Source organism: Rhinopithecus roxellana, chromosome 14 (genome assembly GCF_007565055.1).
Source record: "Rhinopithecus roxellana isolate Shanxi Qingling chromosome 14, ASM756505v1, whole genome shotgun sequence".
Lineage (NCBI taxonomy): Eukaryota > Metazoa > Chordata > Mammalia > Primates > Cercopithecidae > Rhinopithecus > Rhinopithecus roxellana.
In genome coordinates this window covers 42,114,809-42,140,935 of record NC_044562.1, presented here as the reverse complement: position 1 = coordinate 42,140,935, position 26,127 = coordinate 42,114,809, and the positions used below count along the sequence as shown (strand labels likewise).

Genomic DNA, 26,127 nt, shown 5'->3' with positions numbered 1-26,127 from the left:
GTGTAGTGGTGTGACCATAGCTCACTGCAGGCTTGAACTCCTGGGCTCAAGGGATCATCCCATCTCAGCTCTCAAGTAGCTCCTGGGACTACAGGTGCATGCAACCCTGCATGGCTAATTTTTAATTTTATTTTTTTTAATTTTTAAAATTTTTTTTAGAGATAGGATCTCCCTTTGTTGCCCAGGCTAGTCTTAAACTCCTGGCTTCAAGTGATCTTCTCACCTCGGCTTCCCAAAGTGTGAGATTACAGGTGTGAGCCATCATGCCTGGCCAGTATTTATATTCATAAACTGAATCCAGATAGGCAATTTCTTTGTGTCTCTACTGAGTTTGAAACTGTGGAGGTATAGCTAATGATTTCACTTTGCAAGGCTCCATGGGAGAGCAGATCTATAGAAAATAGTGAATGCCTAGCAAAACAAGGATTGATGATATTTATGAGAAGACCTGAAGGACTTAGGAAGAGATGAACTCTGAGAAGCAACTATGCTATCTAAAATACATGAGGCTTCATCCATTCATTTGTCTGACAAATACTTACTGAGCACTTGATACATGCCAAGCACAATTCTGTGTTCAGGAGAAAGAGAGGTAATACGGAGGAACTGGTACCTTTAAGGAGCTTATAATGCACAAAGTACAATTTCAAATTCTACTAGGAGAGTTTAGTAATGTGTTATATAGTACTTGAGTGTGTAAGGTGCACATATATATACATTTTTTAGTGTGTATGTGTGTGTGTGTATACATGCACAGGAGAAGCAGAGAAAAATTTTGTTGCTGATCACCCATTCAAGAAGAATGTCGACCAATTTTCTATAAACATCACAATTTAGTTTCTACATATTAACTTTATACATTAACTATGCTTACGAGTAAAAATGTTACCTGCAAGATGGCTCCTGCATATTGATAGAATGCTCACACTTCCCATGCATGCAGAAGCCATTGTAATGTTCCGGACAAGGTATGTGGTGTTCTCTGGCACTTTCTTCTAATTTGTTAGCATTCTCTGCGAATACAGATAAAAGCAAGCACCCCCTGTAAATACTTTTTTAGCCTGGTAAGATCAACCAGTACATTTAGAAGCAAAGCTATGGTAGGCAAAGATTTTAAAACGGCAAGAACTAAAGGGCTATGCTTCAGAAATAAGAGGAAGAAAGAACTGAAAGACAGACATCTTTACAATTGTGTTTAGAGATGAAATTTGCAAAATTACCCAGTGCTTTTTATGCTTTTATGCAATTTCCTATGTCTTTAACAGCTAGTGGTGTTTCTAGGACTTGTCAGACAGCTTTAATTTTCCTCGCATAGGGACTGTACATTGATCATGAAATATTCCAAGAAGAAATATCCTATTTTTTAAATTTCAAAGCCCAGCATAATGTCCTTAAGAGTAAATTGCTGTAATACCTTGATACTTTCGCAACACAAGAGCTTAAAAGTTAAAATATGGCTGTGTTCAATTGTTAAACACACATTTTTCAAACCGAATGCAAATTTCAACAAATGTATTCTTTGAGGCTTTTAAAATCTACTGCAAACATGATTTTCACTAGCATCCATACATTTTTTTTTTGTTGCCAAAATAAACCTATTGAATAAGAAAACGTCATTTCAAAATAACTTATGTAGATATTCACATAGTAGACACTGGATACTATAAATATATTTAAATGCATATTTAGCCTATATTAACAATGCTATGTGAAGCCTAAACTCACAATAAAGAATAAACACTAAAATGAACACTTTTTGCGTGCCATTACAACATATTCTACTTGTTTTGCCATGTTTTCATAGGTATTTGAATTTTTTTGACCTTTGTTAGTCCAAATACATTTGCTTCATATTTGTAATGCCATCTTCAAGTGTCTTTTGAGTCTTAATATGTTCATTTCATGATAAAACTTTTGCGTTGAGCTTTCACTAAATCTGAAATGACATTCTTGAAAATTTCTGCCCAAACACATGAGAACTATAGCTTTTATGAACTCAATCTGAAGACACTCTTCAATCTGCAGGTACTCTTCAACACCCTAGTAATTAGTCAGCAGGAATGGAAAGTGGCAAGTGAATTCCTATTTTTATGAAATGGGTTATTTCCATATAAAGGTTTTTATTATTGGCAGTCATGGATGATAAGCATATTCATCGGGAGAAAAAAACATGCCTCTGGTATTAATGAATCAGACAAATGTATTATTTATGATTAAACAGAGCTGCAAAATATCTATACATCTTTAAGATCCAGATGCCATCTGCAAAACATTAAAGTCTGAAAAAAGTTGTAAAATATGTATAGTGCTTTCTTGTATAGAGATATTTATATGCATCATTATGATGGGCAATATTTTATGTTACACACCCAAATTTGTAAGGGATTTACCATCAATGTACTAGAGAGCCTGTAGATGACATTTAAATCATTAGTTTGTTTCTTATCTGTGTCTCTTTAGCTAGGATGGTTGGTGATTTTTTTTTTGTTTGAATTACAGTATTTCCACATTGATAACTGCTATTAAACTGAACAAACTACTTCCATGGAGAAAACTAAGAATGTATAGAACTTGTTTGGTTTCTTCCCTCTTCTTTGAAGTTACTTTGGAATTTTGTGGTATGATGTTTTTGGTAGCAAGTGCAGCTGCAGTAAGCAAATACACCAAAATTAAAGTGGTAGTGTTGGGTGAAATTTCCCACATGGGAACGTGTGACTAATATGGAAACAGGGCAATTTGTGAACCCATGGAGGAGGCTGTGTTCATTCTGTGCCAGGGCTGGGGGCTACACACTATAGCACTCAAACCATGCACCTGCGGTTTAAAGGAGACGTTAGCAGTGGGGTTTGCCAGTCACATTGCCGGTGTAATGAACCAGCTCTGATTTTCACTTTTATTTCTGGACCTTCTTCCCATAACAAACTATTTGACACTTCTATTTAGGGTTCATTAGTAACCCCTCAGTGCTTCTGAACACCTGCATGCAGGAAAATTTTCTGTGAGTTCCCTAAATGTCAGTTATACATTGTCTTTTCAGCTATAGTATTTTTCAAACACATCTTATTAGGACTATTTTTCTTTCTGTCAGTTACAAAAGAATATCAAGAATTTTTAAAAGTGAAAATCCAGTTTTTAGGCTATTTTATTTTTAACACTGTACCTCATCCCATACTGACAGTTTGTTTCTGGATTCGTGCCATATTCACAATTATGAACTGAAGTATAAGGGAAAAATAAGAGCTTGTTTGAACGAGGCTGTTGCCTTAGTGTGGTAAGACATGGATATTTTCACAAAGTTCATTATCCAGCCAGGGTGATCACATGGGCAGGGAATAGTTTCCATCCAAATCTGGTAATCAGTTTACACTATTCCTTATGAGCTTGGAGTGCTCTGTTATGCTGCTCATAGGATACTGTCAAATAAGAAAGCAGAGAGACTGAAAATAAATGAGTGGAAGAAATGATCTCTGGGCAAGAAAATGAGGAATCATCAATATATGTCAACAAATTTATAGTCAATCCAAACAAGCAAATCAGTTGATTGAAAACCTGAATATATAACCACTGCTAGTAATGGAATAGACATATTTTAGAAATGAGATTTTAGTATATTAAGAAAAGTAGAAACACAGAAATCTAATATCCAAACAAACATGTATATGAACCATAGTGTTTGTGATCTTAATGTTTATGTATAGTAGGTATTAAGCAATAACACAGCATTAAACATTCTAAATTATATAAAAATTATATATATATATATATCTGGAAGTCTGCATGTTTCCTTCAGTAGCTTATGATTTAGACATTGATTTCTCTGTCCTCCATTTAAAAAGAGGTTTAATGTAAGGGTTGTGCTCTTTCTTCTAAAATAGATAAGAGGCTATGGTAGAAACTCTTCATGTCTCTGTTTAAAATCCTCAACTAGTTTCCTGTTTAAATGTTTATAAATGGTTTGTTCTAGAGAGTTCCTGACCTTTTGAAGAACAATTTCTGATATAATCTGAGTTATTTGCAGCAGAGCTAATAGGGCTCATGCCCATTGCTAGTCAACACTTCGGTCAAGAGCTGTTGAAGTGGGCTGTTCTATAGTACAGCTACACATATTGTTTCTACCCTGGTGCTTGCAGGGAAAGAAACAGGGAAAGCTAAAGAGACAGAGAATGGCAAATGGTGAGGCCTGACCTTACTGCAAGTCAAGTAAGGTTAAGTGGGTAGAAAGGGGGCAAAGCCAGATTTAGCAGTTCAGACTTAAATCAATACAGTCCAGTATGTACACGCGTGTGTATGTATGTGTTTACCATTGCCCCTGTATTACTTTCCCTAAAAAGCTGAAAATAAGATGTTGTTTAGATAATTAATTTATCAAAGGAACACATTATGGATCAAAGCAGAAATATTACAGTGTAAAATTTGACTAAATCCATATTTCTATAAAAAAGAATGTTTCCCTTTGGACAAAGATTAAAGGTTGGCCAAAGAAGTTCTGAAAGTTAGGTTGTATTTTCTATCCAAGTGCTTTCCAAGTTGGTGTGTTTTTGTTTTTTATTTTGAGGGTCTTACTCTATTACCCAGGATGGAATGCAGTGGCATGATTTTGGCTCACTGCAACTTCCACCTCCTGGGCTCCAGTGATTCTTATGTCTCTGCCTCTCTATTAGGTGGGACTACAGGCATGTGCCATTACCCTGGCTAGCTTTTTGTATTTTTTAGTAGAGATGGGGGTTTTCCATGTTGGCCAGGCTGGTCTTGAACTCCTGGCCTCAAGTAATCCACCTGCCTTGGCCTCCCAAAGTGCTGGGATTACAGCCGTGAGTCACTGCACCCACCCAATTTGGTGTTTTTTAAAAAACCAACCTGAACTAGCAAACGCAGAGTCCTAGGTGCAGAGACAGATGCACCAGGTTATTAGTTTCTGATGCTATTAAATATTTACTCAGTTAACCCATTTCTCTTGTTCTGATGCTCTACTGCCTAGTCATTCTTAAAATAATTTGACTTCTATGTAGCCTTCACATTGGAATGGCTTTGACAAAACAACATGAATATCTTACCCATTTAACAGTTACATATTTCACTTGAGAGAACTGACTAGTTCCGAATTTCTGTTTATTTTTTGAGGGGATTACATGTTAACTTTCTTCAGTCCACTCAATTCTGAAGTTTTATAAGGTCAAACTTCTGTTGTATAGACCAGAGAACTAGACCCTGCCCATAGTTCACCATAGTCTGCGAGGCCTTTGGGGGCTGGTCAAATGATATTTCTCTGGTAATGCCCCACTTTAATTAGGACTTTATTTCAAATGTAATCAAATTCCTAGGCCACTGATTCGTCCAGAAGAGTCTGATTCTGTGTAAGCATTTCTGAGTAAATTGAAAAGATCCTAAACTAGAGGAAACATCAGGAATTTAGTGGATGTTTTACAGGGGCAGATCTCCACTGCATATTTTTAAACAATTAGAGCTGTTCAATAGGAGAATGAGTTCCATTGTAAAGTAGTGGGCTTCTGGTGGTATTGAAAGCTGTGTGGCCATTTCTCAGGAATGTTGTAGACTGTTAATGTATATTGATTAGATTATTTCGGAACTCTAAGTTCATTGAATTCTGAAAGTAACATTTATTTCTATTGCTAATATTTACTTATGATTAATCATCAATATTTACTAACATTTATTACAGAATATTATTTTTGATATGCTAGGAGAAAGATGTAGAGAAATAGAGATATTATTTGTATATGTTAAACAAAATAAATTACTTTTGCCTTAATTATGGAACATGTTACCTTTTGAAAGGGTATAAAATATCTTACATTTTGACTGTGTCTGTAATTCAGACATTCTAGCAGAGAGAACCTTTACTATGTAATGTATTGCCTTTCTTTTGTTTAGTGGACCTAAATTCAATTTTTAAAATCATGCTTTAACATCCCATATGATCTCGACATGCACAAGCATGTGAGTATTACAGTTTAGTTTATTATCTTTTCAACTATCTTTTGCTGTTGGCCCACAAAATGTGTCATACTTTTATAGAAAACAAAAATTTTCAATTTTGAATATATTTATGTAATCTTGCTATTTTTTATATGTAATGACAGTAGAGGGAAACCCCGGTATTGAAATATTCACATTCTTGCACACGTTTTGTAATTAGTTTTCCCCTTCCCCTACTTACTGCCATTTCTCCAAAGCAAAATGAAACTACTTTTATTTAACTAGAAAAGGAAAAACTGTTTTGTTCTCCTTATATTTACATTGTGCCTGGGACACAAATAACTTATGAATATAGTAATAAAGTCACGATTGTCCCCATTGTTGGTTAGACTTGGTTTCAAAGAAGATATACAATTCTTATGATTTCCTCTCCTTATCTTATCAGGTATAAACATACGAGGCAGGGCCGAGCGCGGTGGCTCAAGCCTGTAATCCCAGCACTTTGGGAGGCCGAGACGGGCGGATCACGAGGTCAGGAGATCGAGACCATCCTGGCTAACACGGTGAAACCCCGTCTCTACTAAAAAATACAAAAAACTAGCCGGGCGAGGTGGCGGGCGCCTGTGGTCCCAGCTACTCGGGAGGCTGAGGCAGGAGAATGGCATAAACCCGGGAGGCGGAGCTTGCAGTGAGCTGAGATCCATCCGGCCACTGCACTCCAGCCTGGGCGGCAGAGCGAGACTCCATCTCAAAAAAAAAAAAAAAAAAAAAACATACGAGGCAGTAAAACCTCATATCTAGCTTGAGTTGCGATCGAAGTTTTTAAAGACTGGAAAAGCATTCCTGTTGAATGTGTTCTGGATGTAATGAAGTCTGAGTTCCTGCAACTTAACACATTCCACAATAGCCTCACCTGCTGTCATAGTTTCTTTAAGGCATGGATGAATAGAAGAGTCTCTCCTTTTTAAAGCTTCTGGGACACAGACTCAAATAAAAATGCTAGCTAAAAGTGACAGCCTAGCGTGAGGGACACAGAGAATTTAAGGATACAATCAATTCTCAAGTTTTGTAAAGAGCAGGGAACCAGTCATAACATTCTTGTTATTTAATCTCTGTTAAAGACTTAGAAAACAACTCTTCAAAACAGACACCATGTCCTTCAACATTCTTGCTACAAATTTAACATTTCTTCTGCAAGTTGAACATTATTCTATTTTTTCAGAAAAATAATTGAAACTACTTGGATCAGAAACTTTGCTAGTAAGGCAGTGGTATGGGTTGGGAACAGGATGGATGCAAATAAACAGAAATTCCTCTTCATTCCACCAGTGATAGGTACTAATATAAAATGTGAAATGTGATTATCCTTATCATTGCTTGCATATGCTATAAATATTCTTATTGAACATAAAATTAAAATAAAGTGTAAGAAAACTAATTTTCATGTTACTGCATTCTCAGGCAAGGCCTTGATGACACGATTCAGGAATTGCTAGAATTTAAATTGGAAAAAGTACCAGCATCTCAAATATACATAGTAATTTGGGGACTGGAGTAATTGAAATGCAACAATAGTGGATGATTATTTGCATGGGCTTTTATTAACTCAGTTTCTACTTGTAATATATTTACATAGATAAATACTGAAAAATCTGTGAAATCTTGCGAGAAAAACTTGTATGCAACATTTTCACTTATGACATCCAAATACAATTATAATTCAATAATTTGGCATAAAAAGGCTCATATAGATTTAGTTAGAAATCCTGGACCTCAAAACATTTTATTATTAAGAGCAAAATAAGTAGCTCCTTAGTTGTTTGCTCTGTTTTTTGACTCGGCAATGCCCTGCCTGGCTTTCGATGGCAGAGCCCTCAGAAGAGTGAAGAGAGCAGACCGCTGGAAGAAGTTGTGTTCTGTCTCTAATGGTCCTTTTCAAACTTCACCACTCAGTCAAGAGCCTATTAACTCTCAGCAAGTGGGTAACTCCCATCGGTTTACAGGACTTGGTTTGAAGACCTTTTAAAAATACAATATTTTATGGAACTTTAAATGTCTTTGACAACATTTCTGTAAATATCAGGCCTTGGGAAGAGGTAGGAATCTATGGTTCATTAGCGTCTTGGGAGTCCAGAGCTGGAGTTGCCTTAAGCTTATCTGGGGCAATTTGCTGCAGCTCTCCCCACTGAGTTTTCCCCTCAGCATCTCCTTACTTTCAAGCTGTTCTCAGGAGACAAAGTTTGCTATAAACTTTAGAGAAAGAAAATGATGTGGGAAACCATTTTATGCTAAGAATATATTTATTCTCTTCCTTTTTGTCTTGAACTAAATCTATGCGTTTTCGACCAAAATTATTTGCTTGTGGTTAATTCAGGCATCCTTTCTTAGTGAGCTTCATTGGTGACAGTGTTAAAAATGACACTAGTCGGGCGCGGTGGCTCAAGCCTGTAATCCCAGCACTTTGGGAGGCTGAGACGGGCGGATCACGAGGTCAGGAGATCGAGACCATCCTGGCTAACACGATGAAACCCCGTCTCTACTAAAAAATACAAAAAACTAGCTGGGCGAGGTGGCGGGCGCCTGTAGTCCCAGCTACTCGGGAGGCTAAGGCAGGAGAATGGCATAAACCCGGGAGGCGGAGCTTGCAGTGAGCTGAGATCCGGCCACTGCACTCCAGCCTGGGCAACAGAGAGAGAGAAAAAAAAAAATGACACTAAGTAACAGAGGAGACAAGCAACGGATCAGGTCCCATCTACTCTAGCCTTCTGGGCCATGTGAGCCAAGCGATTTTCATCTTTGTAGGCTGTGTGTGCAAAAATGGATTAATAGTCAAGACAAACCTCCTCAGGTGATGTATTTGTTTTCTTCTGTGACCCTGAAGTGACTAACTAGCAGATAGTGAAGAGGATTGAGGCTGGAGCATTTACTGGAATGTAGTGAAAGCAAAGGTTTGAATAACATAGATAGAACCCCCAAGCTGTCTTTCAGTAATTTATTATCTGCATATTTCTTGAGTAGATATTATGTGTCTGGCACTATGCTATGTGTTGTGTATCCATATGCTAAAGCTATTGGTTATCAGTCCAGTGATTTTGCTTATTATCTTCTAAAGACAACCAAGAAAACTGATTCTTAAGACAAGAAGATAGTAAATATGTTTTCAGTTGCTTGAGAATCTTACAACAGGACCATCATTGTGTTAATACTGACTTAACATGATCAAAATGTATTCCTTAATATAGGCTTTCAAGGTAGATTTATAAAATTTCCATTTTTTTTATATATTAGGAAAATGAAGTTAAATTACTTGTCTTAGTAATTTACACAACTAGTAAACAGAAGTGCTGTCGAAGTCAGGGCTCTTTCCAGTGTAATATGAATAGTATGATAGTTAGGAACTTATTAAAATACACGACAACATCTGGCCTTCATATCTTATTTATCATTTGTGTTTTATAACTCCTGATTCTTTATCCCACCTAGATCTATTGCTACCCTAAAAAACAATTCCTCTTTCTTTCTTTCTCTTTCTTTCTTTCTTTCTTTCTTTCTTTCTTTCTTTCTTTCTTTCTTTCTTTCTTTCTTTCTTTCTTTCTTTCTTTCTTCTTTCTTTCTTTCCTTCCTTCCTTCCTTCCTTCCTTCCTTCCTTCCTTCCTTCCTTCCTTTCTTTCTTTCCTTCTTTCTTTCTTCTTCTTCTTTCTTTCTTTTCTTTTCTTTTTTCTTTTGCCTTGTAACCCATGTACCTTGTCTAAGGCCAACCCATCATGAATCTCAACCCCTCTATCATCCTCAAGGGCTTTCCATCAATTATCTCCCTTTGTTCCTTTATCTTCAACTCTCCCTCACTCTTTGCTCATTTCCATCAGCATTTCAACACACTCAAGTATCTTCCTTCTTAAAATAAAAATGGAAAAGGCCCTCTCAATCCATGTCCCTTGGTAGACCTCTTGTTTCCTTTATTCCATTTACAGTGAAACTTACAAGTGTTGTCTCGGCTCCCTTTCTTCACTTCTGCACTCACCTCTACTCATTCTTGCAGCTCTCTGGTCACCCCTTCAGAGAAACTACTATGACCAATGTTACCAACAACATTGTTGTTAAAACTAGTAGTCTCTTCTCAGGCCTTAGCCATCACAATCTCTCAGTAATATTCACTACAGCTGACCACGTCCTCCTTTTTGAAGCCCTCTCTGCCCTGGGTTTCCATGATATAAATGACAATTTTTCCACCTAGAATTAAAGTTCCCATACTTCAATCTTTAAATGAAAGGGGTAATAAAGTCTTCATTTCAGAATCACACACATCCCACTTCTTGTTCTTTTTGGTTGCTCCTTCATAGTCTATTGTGTAGGCTCCCATTTTCCAACTGATTCCTTAAATGTTGATACTTCCCTAAGGCTCTTCTCTTGTTGCACTTTAAACATTTTCCCTGAGAGCACTCATCCTCACCCAAGGCCTCTATTTGTCATTTTACTGCCTCTGACTTCCAAATATTGATTAGTCAGCCCAGATCACCTTTTTATAGGTGATCAGGTGATCACACTTTTGTAGAGCTTCGTATCTATATATCAACATTCCTAGGGTCTCCCAGGCACCTCAAACTCATCAGATCCTTCTCCCACTTCCTTCCCCTGCTTCTTATCCCAGGGATATTTATCTACTCATTGACCAAACTGGAAATCTGGGTTTCACTTTTAAATTCTAAATGAGTAAATCACCAAGTCCCGTGATTTTTACCTCTTAAGGATCTCCCAAACTTGTCTATTTCTTTACATTTCTACTGCTACTCACTAAAATCAGATCATATGTCAGAAAATCACCGTGCCTCCAATTTTGCCCTCTCGAAATAAATTTTCCACACTAGGCCAGAGTGATCTTTCTAGAAGGAAAACATGAGTACATTATGATTGCCCTTAAAACTTCCCAAAGAAATAATTCTCGTTATTCCTTATTATTCCTTTAATGAGCCAAATGCTAACAATACTAAGAAGGCAATTCAGAATCTAGTCCCAGCTTCTCCATTCTCATCTTTTGCAATTCTTCTGCATCTTCCTACATTTCATCATATGAAATTTCTCTCTCCCCTCTGGGACTTTCCATATGCTATTCCCTTTGCCTGGAATGCTCACTTTCCTTCCTTTTCATTTACCTAAGTCCTGCTCATCATGCAGGTCTCATCACTGGCATTATTTCCTCTAAGAAACTTCTGCGATGTTCTCTTCTGTCTCCTCAGTCTGGGCTCACTGCCCCTCCGACCTAAAACCACTCTCCTATTCCGCCACTGTCCATACCAAATTTTCATTATTGTTTACTTGTCTGTGTGTCACGTTAGTTCAGAAACTCCCTTTTAAAGGGTGGTAATATATTTGATTAAAAAAAATCGCGTAGTCTCTGTACGCAGCACAGAACATAGCACAATAAGATGATAAACACATAGTTTTTAAAATAAAGGAATGTTTCCCTGGGTTTCTCTACTGATATTTGGAAGCTTCCAGAAAAATATCCAAAAGTTAAAGCAGTAAAAAAGGAATCTTAACTTTGCTTCATGTGAACAGCTTTTTGTAGGTGAGGGTGGCATGTCAAGGGGTACTGTAAGAACTGCCTTATGAAAGAATATCTGCTAGAGGAGAGTAGCTGCAGATCCTGAAGAAATGCAGTCAGAGAAGGGGATGTGGTTTCTTCTTTCCACAGCTTCTCGTGAGGCTAATGGAGAAATGAACAGATCATCGAGTTTTTAAAATAATTTCACTTCTGTTAGCCAGGGATGTGTGTGATTCTGAAAGGAAGCATTTATTACCCCTTTCATTTAAAGACTGAAGTATGGGAACTTTCGTTCTAGGTGGAAACATTGTCATTTGTATGCATGTCATACCTCAAAAATCACAGTGGAACTATGTATGGTCAATTCTGAATTAATAGATTCTAATTTGGCCATTCATACTGTGTGCATAGCATTGTCCAGAAGTAAGAATATTGAAATTTTTCAGGGCAGAAGGAATTTTTTATTTAAAAAAGCAAAACAAAAACAAAAAACAGGCAAATGAATTTCAAAATAGAAACTAGTGTTTTAAATTAATAAAACATTTTCCTTACTTGCCAGCTTCTGAATAAAACCATGCATTTATTCTCAAACTTAAAAGTATTTTATGGTAATAGATGCTAAACACCAAAATTAGAAGTACAGATATACTTGATGATACTATGATAAATAAAACCTAGTTATCAGTTTGGTTTTCTACAAGAGCACTCTAAAAAGAACTGGAGGGGTTTTTATAATTTATTAAACTAAGGAGCAGAGGTATAGCTTTTACTCTTCAATAGGCTGTTTTTGAGCACAGTCTCAAAAGCGCTTGAGAAAAGACACTAGAAGTAATGGAAAATTATCTATAAAACTGAACTTCTGGAAAAAAAAAAGGAAACTAAAAAGTTCCATAAAATTGGTAGTAAAAGTGCTTCTAATAGCTAGAAATGTTTTCTATTATTTAAATGGAATATTTAAGTTTAATGTTTAATTCTAAACACTAATGAACTACCCAGTTCAGAAATAGTAGATAGCTACAGTATAGGTACAGCACCTTAGTACTGCATTTGGACATCACAGGATCTTAGAAGGCACTGCTGATGCTCTGATACCCCTCACAGAAGTATGTATATAGATATATAAATCTGTGAGTTTTGTATGAACACAATTCTACTATGATCTCTTACAAATAGTGAATTTTAAGGATAAAATAAAATGAAAATTATAGTACACTAAAATTTTCATTTTAAGGGCAATGCTTCTTGTTCTAGTGCAGACTCACCTCCTTCCCTTGTGAAAAATAGATTTACAGGCTTTGGTCTCGATCAGCTGAATCAGAATTGCCAGCTGAGGGGCCTGGATCTGTCTTTTAAAAAGTGCTCTAGGTGATACTGACGTACAAATAGTGTTCAGCCTGGTGGTCCTGACCTCATGTCACCATTTTTTCTTAACTCTCGCAGGCTTTGGCTACTTGATGCTAGGCTTTCTTGCATCCTGGGGATCCCCCTTCCTTCCCCTGATAACTGTCCTACAGTGGTCCACCTTTCTGGTCCCAGGTCTGTCTTAGATCCTCTCTGTAAAGTGCCAGTCCCCGCCGTGGTCTATGAGTGGGTGAGCCATGGTTTGCCCTCTGCTGCTCTTCCCGCATCCACTCTTGTATGTTACGGGAAGTCCTCGGGGGACCCCAGCTTGCCAAGCCTTCCTTACCCTTCGTCGTCAGCCTGGAAAACTCACTTTGTTTTAGAATGTCTTTGACTCTTTTGAGAACACACCACTCCACGAATGGGCTGTGTGCCTGTAACAAGTGCCAACATCTGTGAGAGATTTCTGGATTTTGTTAATTCTCAGATATTTGGAGACCAGTTTTTTCAAATCTCCAGGCTTTTTTAATGACTCTGTTGGATAACTAACAGAATTGACAACAAGAACACCCTGTGTGAAAGCAAATGAAGCATCCTCTCAAATATAGGAACAGATAACACAGCTGAGAAAAGGTGCAGATTATACCGATGTTTATGATTGTTCAATTTACAGATGAAAGTAAAGGAGCATTGGGCCATTGGTGATCTCTGTATCAGCTCAGCTAGTCCGTGGAAAAGATGAAGCCACAAGAAAGGTAACAGAGGCAGGAAAGAAGACAAATAGAGGAAAACAATTGGAGGCAAAATTACTATTTGTTTCGTGTGGCAACTGAGATAAATGATAATAAAACGAAGAGTGGGTATTGACAGCAGAACAGAAGAGGCGGAAGGTGAGAAATATCTCTTTGGTTTCATGGGGCAGGACAAATGGCCACCTGTGCTTCTAAATTGCAGCCTTATGGACATAGGACATGCTCTTTAGACCAGAGTTTCCTGAGGGGAACTCTTTTGATGCATGACTACTTCTGTAGCAGAATTCATGGGAAAAAGGGGTTCTGTAGTCAAATAAATTTGGGATACAGTGGATTAAACCAAATTATATTGGTTTCTTTACTGCTGCTTTCCTCAGAGCCCTTAAAAGGCTAACTTATACTGTGAAATGGCAAGAGGGGATAAGCATTATGTAGTGCTCCTAGACTCATTTCTCAATGGAAACTCCCTGATCTTTTGAGGAACATTTTGTGCGTCTATTCCATCAGACTTCATTCTGGGAAACACTGCATTAGATTACGGCACCTCCAAATTTTTCACATCACCATACATACAGAAAAAAATACATTGAGTTTTTGGTAAAAAGAGGACATTATCAGCCTTGGGGCTCTAGCCACCCAAGCCACACAGAAGGCTAAGGTGGATCGCTGCACTAACACACCTGTTACCTATTTAGGACACACAAGAAAGTTGTGCACTAGATTATACCCTCTCTTAGGGCAGAGACTGTGTATTGTTTCCAGGTTTTTATATATATGTTTGTGTATATATATATGTATGTTTGTGTGTGTGTGTGCATGTGTGTATATGTGTGTGTGTATATATGGTGTGTGTGTGTATATATATATAGCCAACGTTTAGGACAGAGACTGACACAAAGTGAGTGTTCCATATATAGAATGAGTAAATAAATGAATATTATAGGCATAGGAGATATATTTAGCAGCCACTTCTACCTCAGTGTGGTGGCTTTGAAAAAATTAATGCTCCTGGTTGTTTGCATCAAAGAGCCAGCTCATTACCACTTCAGTGAAATGTCCATAAAGGTACAACCAATCCCTACCTTAGGTGACAAGGTAAGGTGCAATATGGCAGAGAAGGTTACTCAATATAAAGTATATATTCCAGTACAAAAAGACTAGGTGCATAGGTAAAAGCCATATTTCCTATATATTTCAGTCTCCTTCAGCAAAAGGTAAAATATGGAGAGCAAAAATGTGTTGCTAATCATGAAAGACAAAGGATATCCGTGAATGGTGTGAAAGGTCAAGCATAGGCAAATGTTGATGGGTTTGTGTATGTCTCCTGAATGATGTCATGGCCCAGAAATGGCAAGGAGAGAATTTATTGTGTAGATTTGAATTAATTTATAAATCTGGAGTACTGCCATTTGATGGTAGCTGACCAAAGTAATGTAAACGATTCTCATTGAAAGAACTAGAAGGTATACCATCTCTTCTCATTGTCAAGGACAAGATAAAATTATTTTAAGAAACAAATGTAGCTGATTGCCCTATGAGTATTTCTGAAGGTGGGTTTGACATGTTAAATTAGCATTCTAAATAAAACTGGCAATAAAAAAGTCGTGAAATCACTCTAAGAATTTTATAGGTTTTGCTAAAAATAACTTCCAAACCCAGTATAAGCCCTGAGGAATTTAATGACTTTTGGTATTTCTCAACAATCTATTGGTACATGTCAGTGCATCAGATATCTTTGTGTTTAAGCACAGTAAGACTGTCATTGAAAGTGATAATGCTGCCTAAAATAAAACTTTTAATGATGTGAAGATCCATGGTAGATTTCCGGGTTGTCCCTCTATTTAACCTGTCAAAGAGACACAACAATACCAATGAGCAAGTTTTTTTCATGCCCAGCATTACTTTTTTTTTCTATCAGCAGAATATTATATCTAGTGATTGGTAAAATAATAACCAATAGTTCATTGGTTACTGTCCTGGGTAGATCGATGTTTACCCCTAATTCACATTGACCTGGAACCTCAGAATGTAATCTTATTTGGAAATAAGTAACTACTTAAAATGAGGTCTTACTGGACTGAGGGTGGGCCCCAAATCCATGACTGGTGTCCTCAAGAGAAGGCCAAGTGAAGACGCACAAGCAGAAAGTCATATGAAAATGGCAGCAGACATTGGAGATGTGCCACTGAAATCAAAACATGCAGGAGCCACCAAAAGCTGGAAGAGCCCGGGAAAAATTCTCCTTTTGAAACTTTAGAGAAAGTGTGGCCTTTCTAATACGTGAATTTTAGTCTTTTAGTCTCTAGAAATGTGAGATAACAAATTTCTGTAGTTTTAAGTCTCCTCGTTCATGGCAATTTTGTTATAGCAGCCCTAGAAAAACTAGGGTTTGTAAATGGTTGGTAACCATTTACCAATCAAACTCATGTTGATAAAGTATATCTTTTAATAGTCCAAATGCAGTCAATGAAAGCCAGCCGGAAGATTGGTTTCGGCTAGGATGTGACCTGGATTGGTTTACTTATGTCTATTTTCCCAGCATAAATTATTAATGGTGTACTGTTTTACTCTCAAAAGTTTCCTACAATGAATGATAAATTGTATGATCACCTTAACTTAAACTTAAGTCAAAGTACCCCTGATTCATTGCATTTGCATCCTCAAAATTATGTTTTTAAGAGCTGATGTGTAGCTAAGACTAATTTTTTTTTCTTCCCAGTTTTGAACAACTGACTTGCTTATGGCACTTCCTTAATTTCTAGTCAGTGATAACTGGAGTGCAAACAACTACTTTAGAAACAGTTAAGGATCCAATGTGAGTCTAAACAGTTTACTTCCACATGGTCATCATTTAGGGCTGGAGATTAGTTATTAACTAAATGGTACCTTGTACTCTTATAGTGTTTATTTACCTTTTAACAGGTTTAACACCCTCCAGGTATATAATTACACTCCTTTCTAAGTACATGGTTAACCACTCAAGAAATCAATAGGGGTTATAAGACATGTACAAATTTGAATTTGGAGAGAATCAAACATCTATCTTGTTCATAGAAGTAAAATGGCTAACATTTAGAATTGGGCTTATAGGGAACCATTAATTTTGAAATAGAAAAATCACAAAATAGGTATGTTCAGAGGTGGGAGTGAAATATGACACTGATAAATCAACAGAGCCCCTCACTTTTGCTTTGACTGATGTTGCCAATAGCATGACCCACAACTTTTGGTTCTTGATGTGTGACTATGTAGCCCTTTGGATCCAGAAAAGGTAAGAAACATGTTTTCTCTCTTGAGGTTTCTAAATTTACTAGAGCTTGATCCTACCCACACCTAATTAATTCACCAATAATATTGATTCACTTAAAATATTGACTGGTTTCCTTCTATGTGTTAAATACTACAAGTATAGTATGTACAGTGGTGAGTTAAATAGACAGTTTCTCTCTGGAAGAGCATGCATATTAGAGAGTGAGATAGACAATAGACTAAAACAAAAACCAACATCTAAATTAGAAATGTCACAGGAAAAAATAGGGTGCTCAGATACAGAATAGTAGCGTGGATACTAGAGAGGTGATAAAAAGTTATGTTGAGGAAAGGAAGGATGAGAAAGAGCTGGTCAGAGATAGCCCAGGAAGAGCTTCTGACTGACTGAACACAGAGAGAAAGACAAATGCAGGAAAGAAGTGTTCCAGGAAACAGCCTTGTGGCTAGAACAAAGAGTGTGCCAGCTGTGGTGGAGAGAGGGATAAAATGAAGTTGGAGAGGTCAGTGAGATCCTTACTATACACCAAGCTAAGAAATATTGCGTTAGATTTTTGTTTTCTTTTTTAGACTGAGTCTCACTCTGTCACCCAGGCTGGGGTGCAGTGGTGTGATCTTGGCTACTGCAACCTCCGCCTCCCGGGTTCAAGTGATTTTCCTGCCTCAGCCTCCTGAGAAGCTGGGATTACAGGCATCCACCATCATGCCCAGCTTTTTTTTTTTTTTTTTTTAATTATTTTTTATTTTTGTAGAGATGGGGTTTCACTGTGTTGTCCAAGCTGGTCTTGAACTCCTGACCTCAGGTGATCAGCCCACCTCGGCCTCCCAAAGTGTTGGGATTGCAGATGTGAACCACTGTGCCTGGCCTAGTTTAAAAATCAATGGGAAAGCATTTGGGTAGTTTCCAGCACATCTGACTGTCAGGCCTCTGAGCCCAAGCCAAGCCATCGCATCTCCTGTGACTTGCACGTATACGCCCAGATGGCCTGAAGTAACTGAAGAATCACAAAAGAAGTGCAAATGCCCTGCCTCGCCTTAATGGATGACATTCCACTGCAAAAGAAGTGAAAATGGCCAGTCCTTGCCTTAAGCGATGATATTATCTTGTGAAATTCCTTTTCTGGCTCATCTTGGCTCAGAAACTCCTTCACTGAGCACCTTGTGACCCCCATTCCTGCCCGCCAGAGCACAACCCCCCCTTGACTGTAATTTTCCTTTACCTACCCAAATCCTATACAATGGCCCTACCCTTATCTCACTTTGCTGACTCTCTTTGGATTCAGCCCGCCTGCACCCAGGTGAAATAAACAGCCATGTTGCTCACACAAAGCCTGTTTGGTGGTCTCTTCACATGGACGCGCATGACACTGACTGTTACTGAAAATGGATCATTAAGGGGACACAGAGGAAGCAGGGAGAGCAAACAGGAGACCAGTACAGTGGTGTGGGAGAAAGACAATATCCCAGTCTTCAACTTGGGTAGTAGCAGTGGAAGAAGGGAAAAAAATTACTTTTATTTTGCATGTACCTTACAGGTGGATTGAATATGTCCTGTTTATGTATTGCAAAATGGTAGGAACAATTCCAAGATGATGCAGTTTTTGGTTAAAACATCTTGGTAGTGCTATTTTGTACAATGGAAAAAAATGAGAAGAAACATTTAAACTCCAATGCATAAACATGACAGATATCCCTTATGATTTTTGAGATTACACTGGAAATCCTATGTTTATATTTGGGTATGTCTACAGTAGAATTGATTTTAACTGGAAAAAGCCATAGTGTAGTCGAAAATTATTAAGGGGTGAACTATCTACTAAATAATAGATAATGTATGATTATGAAATGAAAACTTACAGCTATGTGATATCTAATGTAGGGGGAAGGGCATTTGTAATTTTTTGCAAGGAATTTGAGGATGTAAATTTAAAGGCAAGGTAAGTATATCATGAAGTGAAAGGAAAAAATTAGACTATGCAGAAACACCCATGAGAAATGCTTTTAAGCAAAACTTTGCTTTCTTTTTGAAAAATGTATCACAAGAAAATAAGAGTTCTTTTAAGATAAAAAGTTTGTAGATTTGGCCTCTTCAATGTCCATTATATAACATAGGTTTTCTACTTGCCAAAGTATTATTAAATAATATTATTTTATAATCATATAGTGACTTAAAATTTTGTTTTAGTATCTCTTATTTTGTTTGAGACTGCGACAAACTTACATACCTCCTAAGAGGTATGTAAGTTTAGGAACATGGATACATATTTATATATGTGTGTATATACACATACATGCACATGCATATATACACATATGTCCATATATACCTATACATGCATACACATATATTTATGTGTTTGTGTATAGATGTAGTTTTTTTCTTTGATAAAGTAGGAGGTTGAGGTCAGAAATATTCAGTGAATCTCTAATGTCACGAGAGGGCTAAAGGCAGAGAACTCCAGAAGCCATGTGTGTCTCCTAAAAATCTACTTTAAAATAGATTTAGGTTTAGAGAAAAGTTACAAAGATTATGACATGGTTTGACTGTGTCCCCACCCAAATCAAATCATTTTGAACTGTAGCTCCTATAATCCCCACATGTCATGGGAGGCATCCGGTAGGAGGTAATTGAATCATGGGGGCAGGTACCTCCATGCTGTTCTCGTGATAGTTAGTGAGTTCTCACAAGATCTGATGCTTTTATAAGGGGCTTTTCCCCACCTTCATTCTGCACTTCTCCTTGCTGTTGCCATGTGAAGATGGATGTGTTTGCTTTCGCTTCCACCATGATTGTAAGTTTCCTGAGACCTCCCTAGCCCTGCAGAACTGTGGGTCAATTAAACCTCTTTCCTTTATAAATTATCCAATCTTGGGTATGTCTTTATTAGCAGCATGAGAATGGATTAATACCCAGAAAGTACAGAGAATTCTTATATACTCATACCCAATTTTTCTGTGTGTTCTCATTTTTAATCTGGTGTTTTCTTCACAGTTTTTCAATGGTAAATAATTGTCTTACAGTTGTACATGTAGAGTTAGAAAAAAAATGAAAGAGTCAGTCATCTGGATAATTCCAGGCCAGAAAACAATTTTGTGTGAAAGATATAGATAATTGAGACAGAATGTGTTTTTTTTCTTTTTCTTTTTTTGGCCTGGAGAGATTCCTATGATTGCCTTCCTCTTTCAGTTGAGTCTGTAGGTATAGTCATGACCATAGGTGTTTCACGTACTATTGTAATAGGAAACTGTATATCATTCAATGTGAAGAATGTGGGGTTTTCTTGGAGGGCTAAATTGCTTGGTTCTATATATCTTTTTCTTAAAAATAAAGTATATTGGCTTTTTTCACTATAAAAGCAATTCACATTGATTTGAGAATAGTAGAAAATATAGATAGGAAAAGAACAAAAGAAAGTACTGAAAGTTCACAACCTAAAGAAGGCCAAAATCAAAATTTTATTTATTTACATCTGGTCTTTTTACTGTGTGTATATTTTGTATCTGTTTGCTTAGTTTAGACTATGCAAATGGAATTCTTTTTTATGTTTCTTTTTTTTTTTTAATTGTAAGCTTAATCTCCAGCCATGTCTATAAAAGCTGCTCTAAAATACCAGGGGAATTAAATTGTTCAGTGTGGATCATTGTAAGTAGGCCATTTAGTCTATCTGGAGAAGAACTGTAGTTTTTGGAAGTCCACCTATTTTGTTGGTTGGCCAGTGGTTAATGGTGCAGAGAAAATTTAAGATACCATCAATTGGAAAGAATATGGTAGAGACTTTCAAAGACTAAGTGGGGATTATAGGAACTACAGTTCAAAATGAGATTTGGGTGGGGACACAGCCAAAACATGTCACTATCTTTGTAACTTTTCTCTAAACCTAAATCTATTTTAAAGTAGATTTTTAAAATAAAATAGTAGCTCATATATCAAGAGCCTCAAACACAAAGACTCAAGTTACAAACAGATTAAAAATGTGTAATCTGGTTTCCCTCAACTTTCTCCAAACTCAAATATCTACAAATCAACTTCATGTCTTCATACTGTTTTGGAAAATAGTTTCCCCAGTTCTCAAATGTTCCTGAGTGTATTTCCATATCCCAGGAGCTTGGCAATTTTTTAAAAATCATAATTGGCAGTACTAGGAATGGGCTAATTGCCTTTGGAGGTCAGAACTTCTTTCGTATTTTCATTTTTTATTGGTCTTGGATCACTGGAAGGAACTGTTACTATGTCCTGGCTGTGGCTAACAGTGAGAAGACTGTCTTTTAAGGGCACTGCCAGACTTAATTGCATCCAATATAGGGATCTTCATCTGAGATTTGGAACAATGAATCTTCCTATGCCAATTAAAGATCAGTTTAATATAGAGAATATGAAGTATGCCTAGCAGAGGAACATTTTTACAGAGCCTCAGGATCCCATCTGCCTTTCTACAACACAGAATTGGACTCATACAAGCCCTTTATCATCTCTTCAAGCTAGGACATTCCAAAGAAACCAGGAGCAAAATATGAGCATGGAGAGCTTTAGGCATATTCATTTCTCTCTTATTCTCTAAATATTTCTCAGTGTTTTCTAAAGGATTCTGAACATAAGGTATGTTTGCTGTTTGTCTCACAACACATAATTGATATGTTATCTGAGTCAAATAGTTTGGTAATTGACTGTGAATTTTTGCAATACTGATAATAATCTCATTTCTCCTGCAAGTAAAGAGTAATTGTGTCAAATTGCGTTTAAAAGCCAGTGCCTCTGCCTACTAGTTATGGGGCCCAAATCAAGTCAAATACTCCTCTGCAGATATTTTCTCATCTGTGAAGTGGGGATAATCATAGTATTTGCCTTACAGGCTTATTATGAGGAATACATGAGAGGATCCATATAAAACCCTCAGCACAAGAGCTGGCAAGTAATCAGCACTTCATAAATGTTTTAGTTGTTATTTGTCATTAGAATCCATCTTTGTACTCATATTTTCGAACAAATAAAAAGGAACCATTGAGAAGGAAGAAATGGACATAGACATACATTTTCTCTGTGCCTTTCAGGTCACTTTGGCTTTGTTTTAATGGGATACCCATCTGTGGAGAAATGCCCTGGCTTACATTTATAAGGGACCGTTCAGCAGAAGGAAAAGTGCAGACTGTGGAACAGAGGGCTTAGTCATTTATTATTGTTAATGGTCTTTTGGCAATTTCCTTCATTCCTCAAGGCTTTTGTTTCCTTATCTAGAAAGAAAGAGTCTGAAAAGCAAACAGGCAAATAAAACGCAATGTGATGACTGGGAAGAGATAGGACGCCCACGTTGCACACAACAGAACTGAGGCCCAGACTCCAGGTGGGAGGTGGGGAGTGAAGACCTCCATTTAAAATGGGTGAAATAACAGAACTTACCTATAAACACTTATTAAGTAACAAGATCACAGGCTTGGGAATTTGATTACCTTGGTTTAGATCCTATTTTCTGTTGTTTTCCTTTTTTCCTATCTGTGACCACAGGCAACTTATTAACCTTTATGCCTGTCTGGCACACAATAAGTACTCAACAAACTATAGCTATTTTAAACTAATGTGTGTCTTGAGTAAAAGAGTTTTAAATGGCACATAGTAAGTGCTCAATAAATGAAAGTGGCTGTTATATTATTGTCATTCTCAGAGGAAGGCTATCTGAAGCCAATACATGAAATATGAACATGAATTAGCCAAAGACAAAAGCAGAAGAGTATTCCATCATGGACCAATAGACACAAAAACCTTAGATGGGAGAGAGAGCATGGCTCTTAGGGGAACTAGTTGTGCCTGGAGCAGGCTAGAAGGCATGGATTGAGGAGTGTGATCCATGCCATAGGAGCTATTGTACAGTCCTGCTGCAAAGGCGGCACCCACTAACCATCACCTGCTATGCTCTCACCTATGGGCAGTCCCACTGTCAGGCTTGTTTTAGCCTCTGAGCATGTGTCATTGCTGGCATTTTATTGTATTCAGTAATGAATTTTTTTTTAAAGGCCTGCATAGTTGAAGGAGCTCTAGACAGAAGCCAGGGAGAAGATTATAGGGTCAGCAAAGATACACTTCATTTTGACAATCTACAAAGGAAACAAAAGCCATGGTGTGTCTATTGCTTATAAAATAATCTCTCCTTCCATGAAATCTTATAAAAGAAATGGATTTTTTGTCTTGACAAAATAAATATATATCAGGTTTAGGTCATTTCTCAAACTAAAGGCAATATTAAAAGTGTAATTTGAATTACTTACTAATAACAACAAATCTTATGACTTGAAGTGTATCTCATCTCTTAGACACTGAGTTGCTGACTCAATGTGATCTATTCTGATGGAAACAAGTTTGTTATAATAAGATAACATCCATATTCCTCTTTTCAAAAATAACTTTATGTTTTTATGTTTGATGGAATGATGAGATTCTGTAATACACTGGAAAAAATGCATGGTATTCATTCATTGTGGCAGTATATCATAATTACTTAGCTTTTCTTTATCATTAATAAAGAAAAGATTGTGAATAAAAACATACTAATATCCACCAGATGTTCAGAAAAACATAAATATCCCCACATGTCAGCACTTTTAGCAGAAACTCAACAAAATTTTCTCTACTTCTTTTTTCCTTTTTTAGTTTCCTGAACATGTTCTTTTGATAAGATATTTTTAATCCTCATTAGGGATTTGTTTGGGTTCCTTTAATATCTGCCACAAGAGACTGTATAGTTTCGGATGTAGCCAATATGCATCTTGCTACCTTTTCCCTGTTACTCAATTTATCGAGAGGCAGGCTGGTATAATGGAAAGTGATCGGCCAGCTTTGTGGTCAAAGGGATCTCAGTTTATATATACTCTCAGCTTCTTAAATAGCTGGGTGACCTTGGACAAACTGCTTAACCTTTCTGAGCCTAAATTTATTTATCTTTATAATGGTGATGATAATTCTTTCATTGAAAGGTCATTTCAAAGAGAAGCACTAATAAAAGTGCCAAGCATTCAGCCCTATTAAAAAAAAAAAAAAGCAATTATATTGATATATCTGAAGACAACCCCAATTTCTTGCTTTCCTTTGACTACTGTATTTTCTTTTTTCTTCCCCACTGATACCTTAAGCTTACTAAAATGTCTTTTTCTCTAAAATACAAGTATTCCCTTCAGTTATCATTCTAGAAGCTTATTTTCTCAGCCTGAGCTCCCTTATAAATATGCTGTATAACGGCCAGGGGAGGCTTTGTTACGCTTTTTAGCACCTAAAATGAAATTGTGGTGCAGGCACCCCTGATAGATTGCAGTCAGCTACTCCTGGTAGGAAAACATAACTCCCACATGGACTGCATGAAATGGTCAGTAAAAATTACATAAAATAATTTATTAAGATTTTTTTCTTCTTATGGTGAATTCCATAGCCTCAACTTGGAAAGCAGCAAATGGCCTATTGTAAAAATAATACCAGGGCACCTGGTCTCCAGGAATGGGCTGCCTATTCAAGTGAGGTCAATTAACTCCTCCAGGAGCTGGGAGAACCATACAATGTAGGAAAAATATAATTTATTGAATGGCACTCTGGTGTCCTGGAGGAATAATTCATTTAATACAGAGCAGTTATTTATCCCTATATGGTAGTTTACATATTATGGTTTACCGGAGAAAATTTCCCAAAGTGACCATCTTGTATACGGGCAATGAAACAAATATGAAATAGGAAAGAGGTAAAAATTAAATCTTTTCTTTTTTTAGTTTAACCTTTAGGACCCCACCTGAAAAACAATTCTGGCATAGAGGCTAAGTGTAGGAGACCTCATGAACCCTTCGGTTTTCATGTCACTGTTTAGAAAGGAAGCAAATACTTGACAGGAAGTTGCCAATTTTTTGATCTGTGAATCCCTTTTCTTCTAGCTGATTTATTTCCATTGCCATTCAAGAATTGTGGGATTTGATTTCATTCAGGTTTGCAGTTTGGCCAGGTGGTCTTTGACCTGGAGTGCCACAACTGTATTAAGAGGCAGTAAAGATGTGCTCTTCCATGTCTTGAGTCATGCTATTCTATTAGTTTACTTTACTTTGATAGAGAAATTGGCTAATGCTATACAAACTCTCCCCTTCCCTGGAATTCAGAGAGCAGCTTATTTATATGTAGATGTAGCTATATGACATTTTCAAATGCCATACATTTGCATATGAAGGTCTCTTTCTTCCCCTCTCAGTAAACAGGCTGTGCTATTACTTCCAAAGCAATGTTTGGAATTATATTTTCTATACAAGTTCTTCCTTAAAATGTTTTTTAAATGCCCAGTAGAGATAAAAAAAAAAAAAAAAATTAAACCCTCTAACTAGGATCCATTTTGTCAGGAGTGAAAATTTTTAATTTATGATGAATATATATATATGTTTAGCACATTTACATGGCTTTGCATTATAAGTTGGTTAAATAATATTAGTATGGTTAGAGTTTCTTAAACAGAAAGCAAAGAGATATTAATTTGGTATGGAGCTTCCTTTAAAATTTTATTTAGTTTGGTTTCTAGAGAGGTAGCTCTCAGTCTTATTCATTTACTCAACAAATAATAATTGAGAGTCTACTATTTGTCAGGCATTATTTTAGGTACTGCATTTACAGCGAGGAGCAAGACAAATTCCCTGCCCTCATGCAGTTTCTATTAGGAGAAAAGATGACATAAAATAAAAAGGTAAAAACGCAAATACATAGATAAATCTGCTCACATGAAACACAGTGAAGAAAATAATACACTATTGGCAGAGAGAATGCATGGAGTGACATGGACAGGAATGAGAGTGGCCCAGCAGCCCTACCCTGGAAGGTGTGAAGGGCAGGCCAGGAGACGATGAGGAAGCACATCTTTGTGAGCACAGAAAACAGCCAGGGCAAATTGTAAGTGTTAGGCCCCACTGGTACAGAAAAATAAGTGTTGGAATGGGAAGCACATTTTAAAATACAGCTCTCATAGTGAAATCATTATTCAGCTGACATTAGAGAAAAACATGAAGCAAGAAGAAAGGAAGAAAACAAAGGAGAAAGAAGCTAATGAGTGTTTCCACAATTTCTATCTGCTTCCAGGGCTTCTTGTTATTTGCCCATGGTTACCCAGGTATGTACTTGGTCATCTTTGCTTTTTCCTCCACTTGAATTCCCTGCCACCCCCAGCGTCTGCCTCTACTTGAAGGTTAGTTACCACATCAGCATTTCCATGCCCTCTTCTCTCCAAACCTCCAGTCATCTATGTTGATGAAGACATCAACATAGAAATGAACATATTCATTATT

General features: G+C 37.0%; 1 protein-coding gene across 2 annotated transcripts in view; it reads right to left on the bottom strand.

The window, feature by feature from the left end:
- TMEFF2 (transmembrane protein with EGF like and two follistatin like domains 2) overlaps nucleotides 1–26,127 on the bottom strand; it is a 250,244-nt gene that overhangs the window by 6,005 nt on the left and 218,112 nt on the right. For both annotated transcript variants that reach the window (XM_010388767.2, XM_010388766.2), the window contains exon 8: nucleotides 890–1,013. In XM_010388767.2, coding sequence (XP_010387069.2) covers nucleotides 890–1,013 — 124 coding nt within the window. The remainder of the gene's footprint in view (nucleotides 1–889; nucleotides 1,014–26,127) is intronic.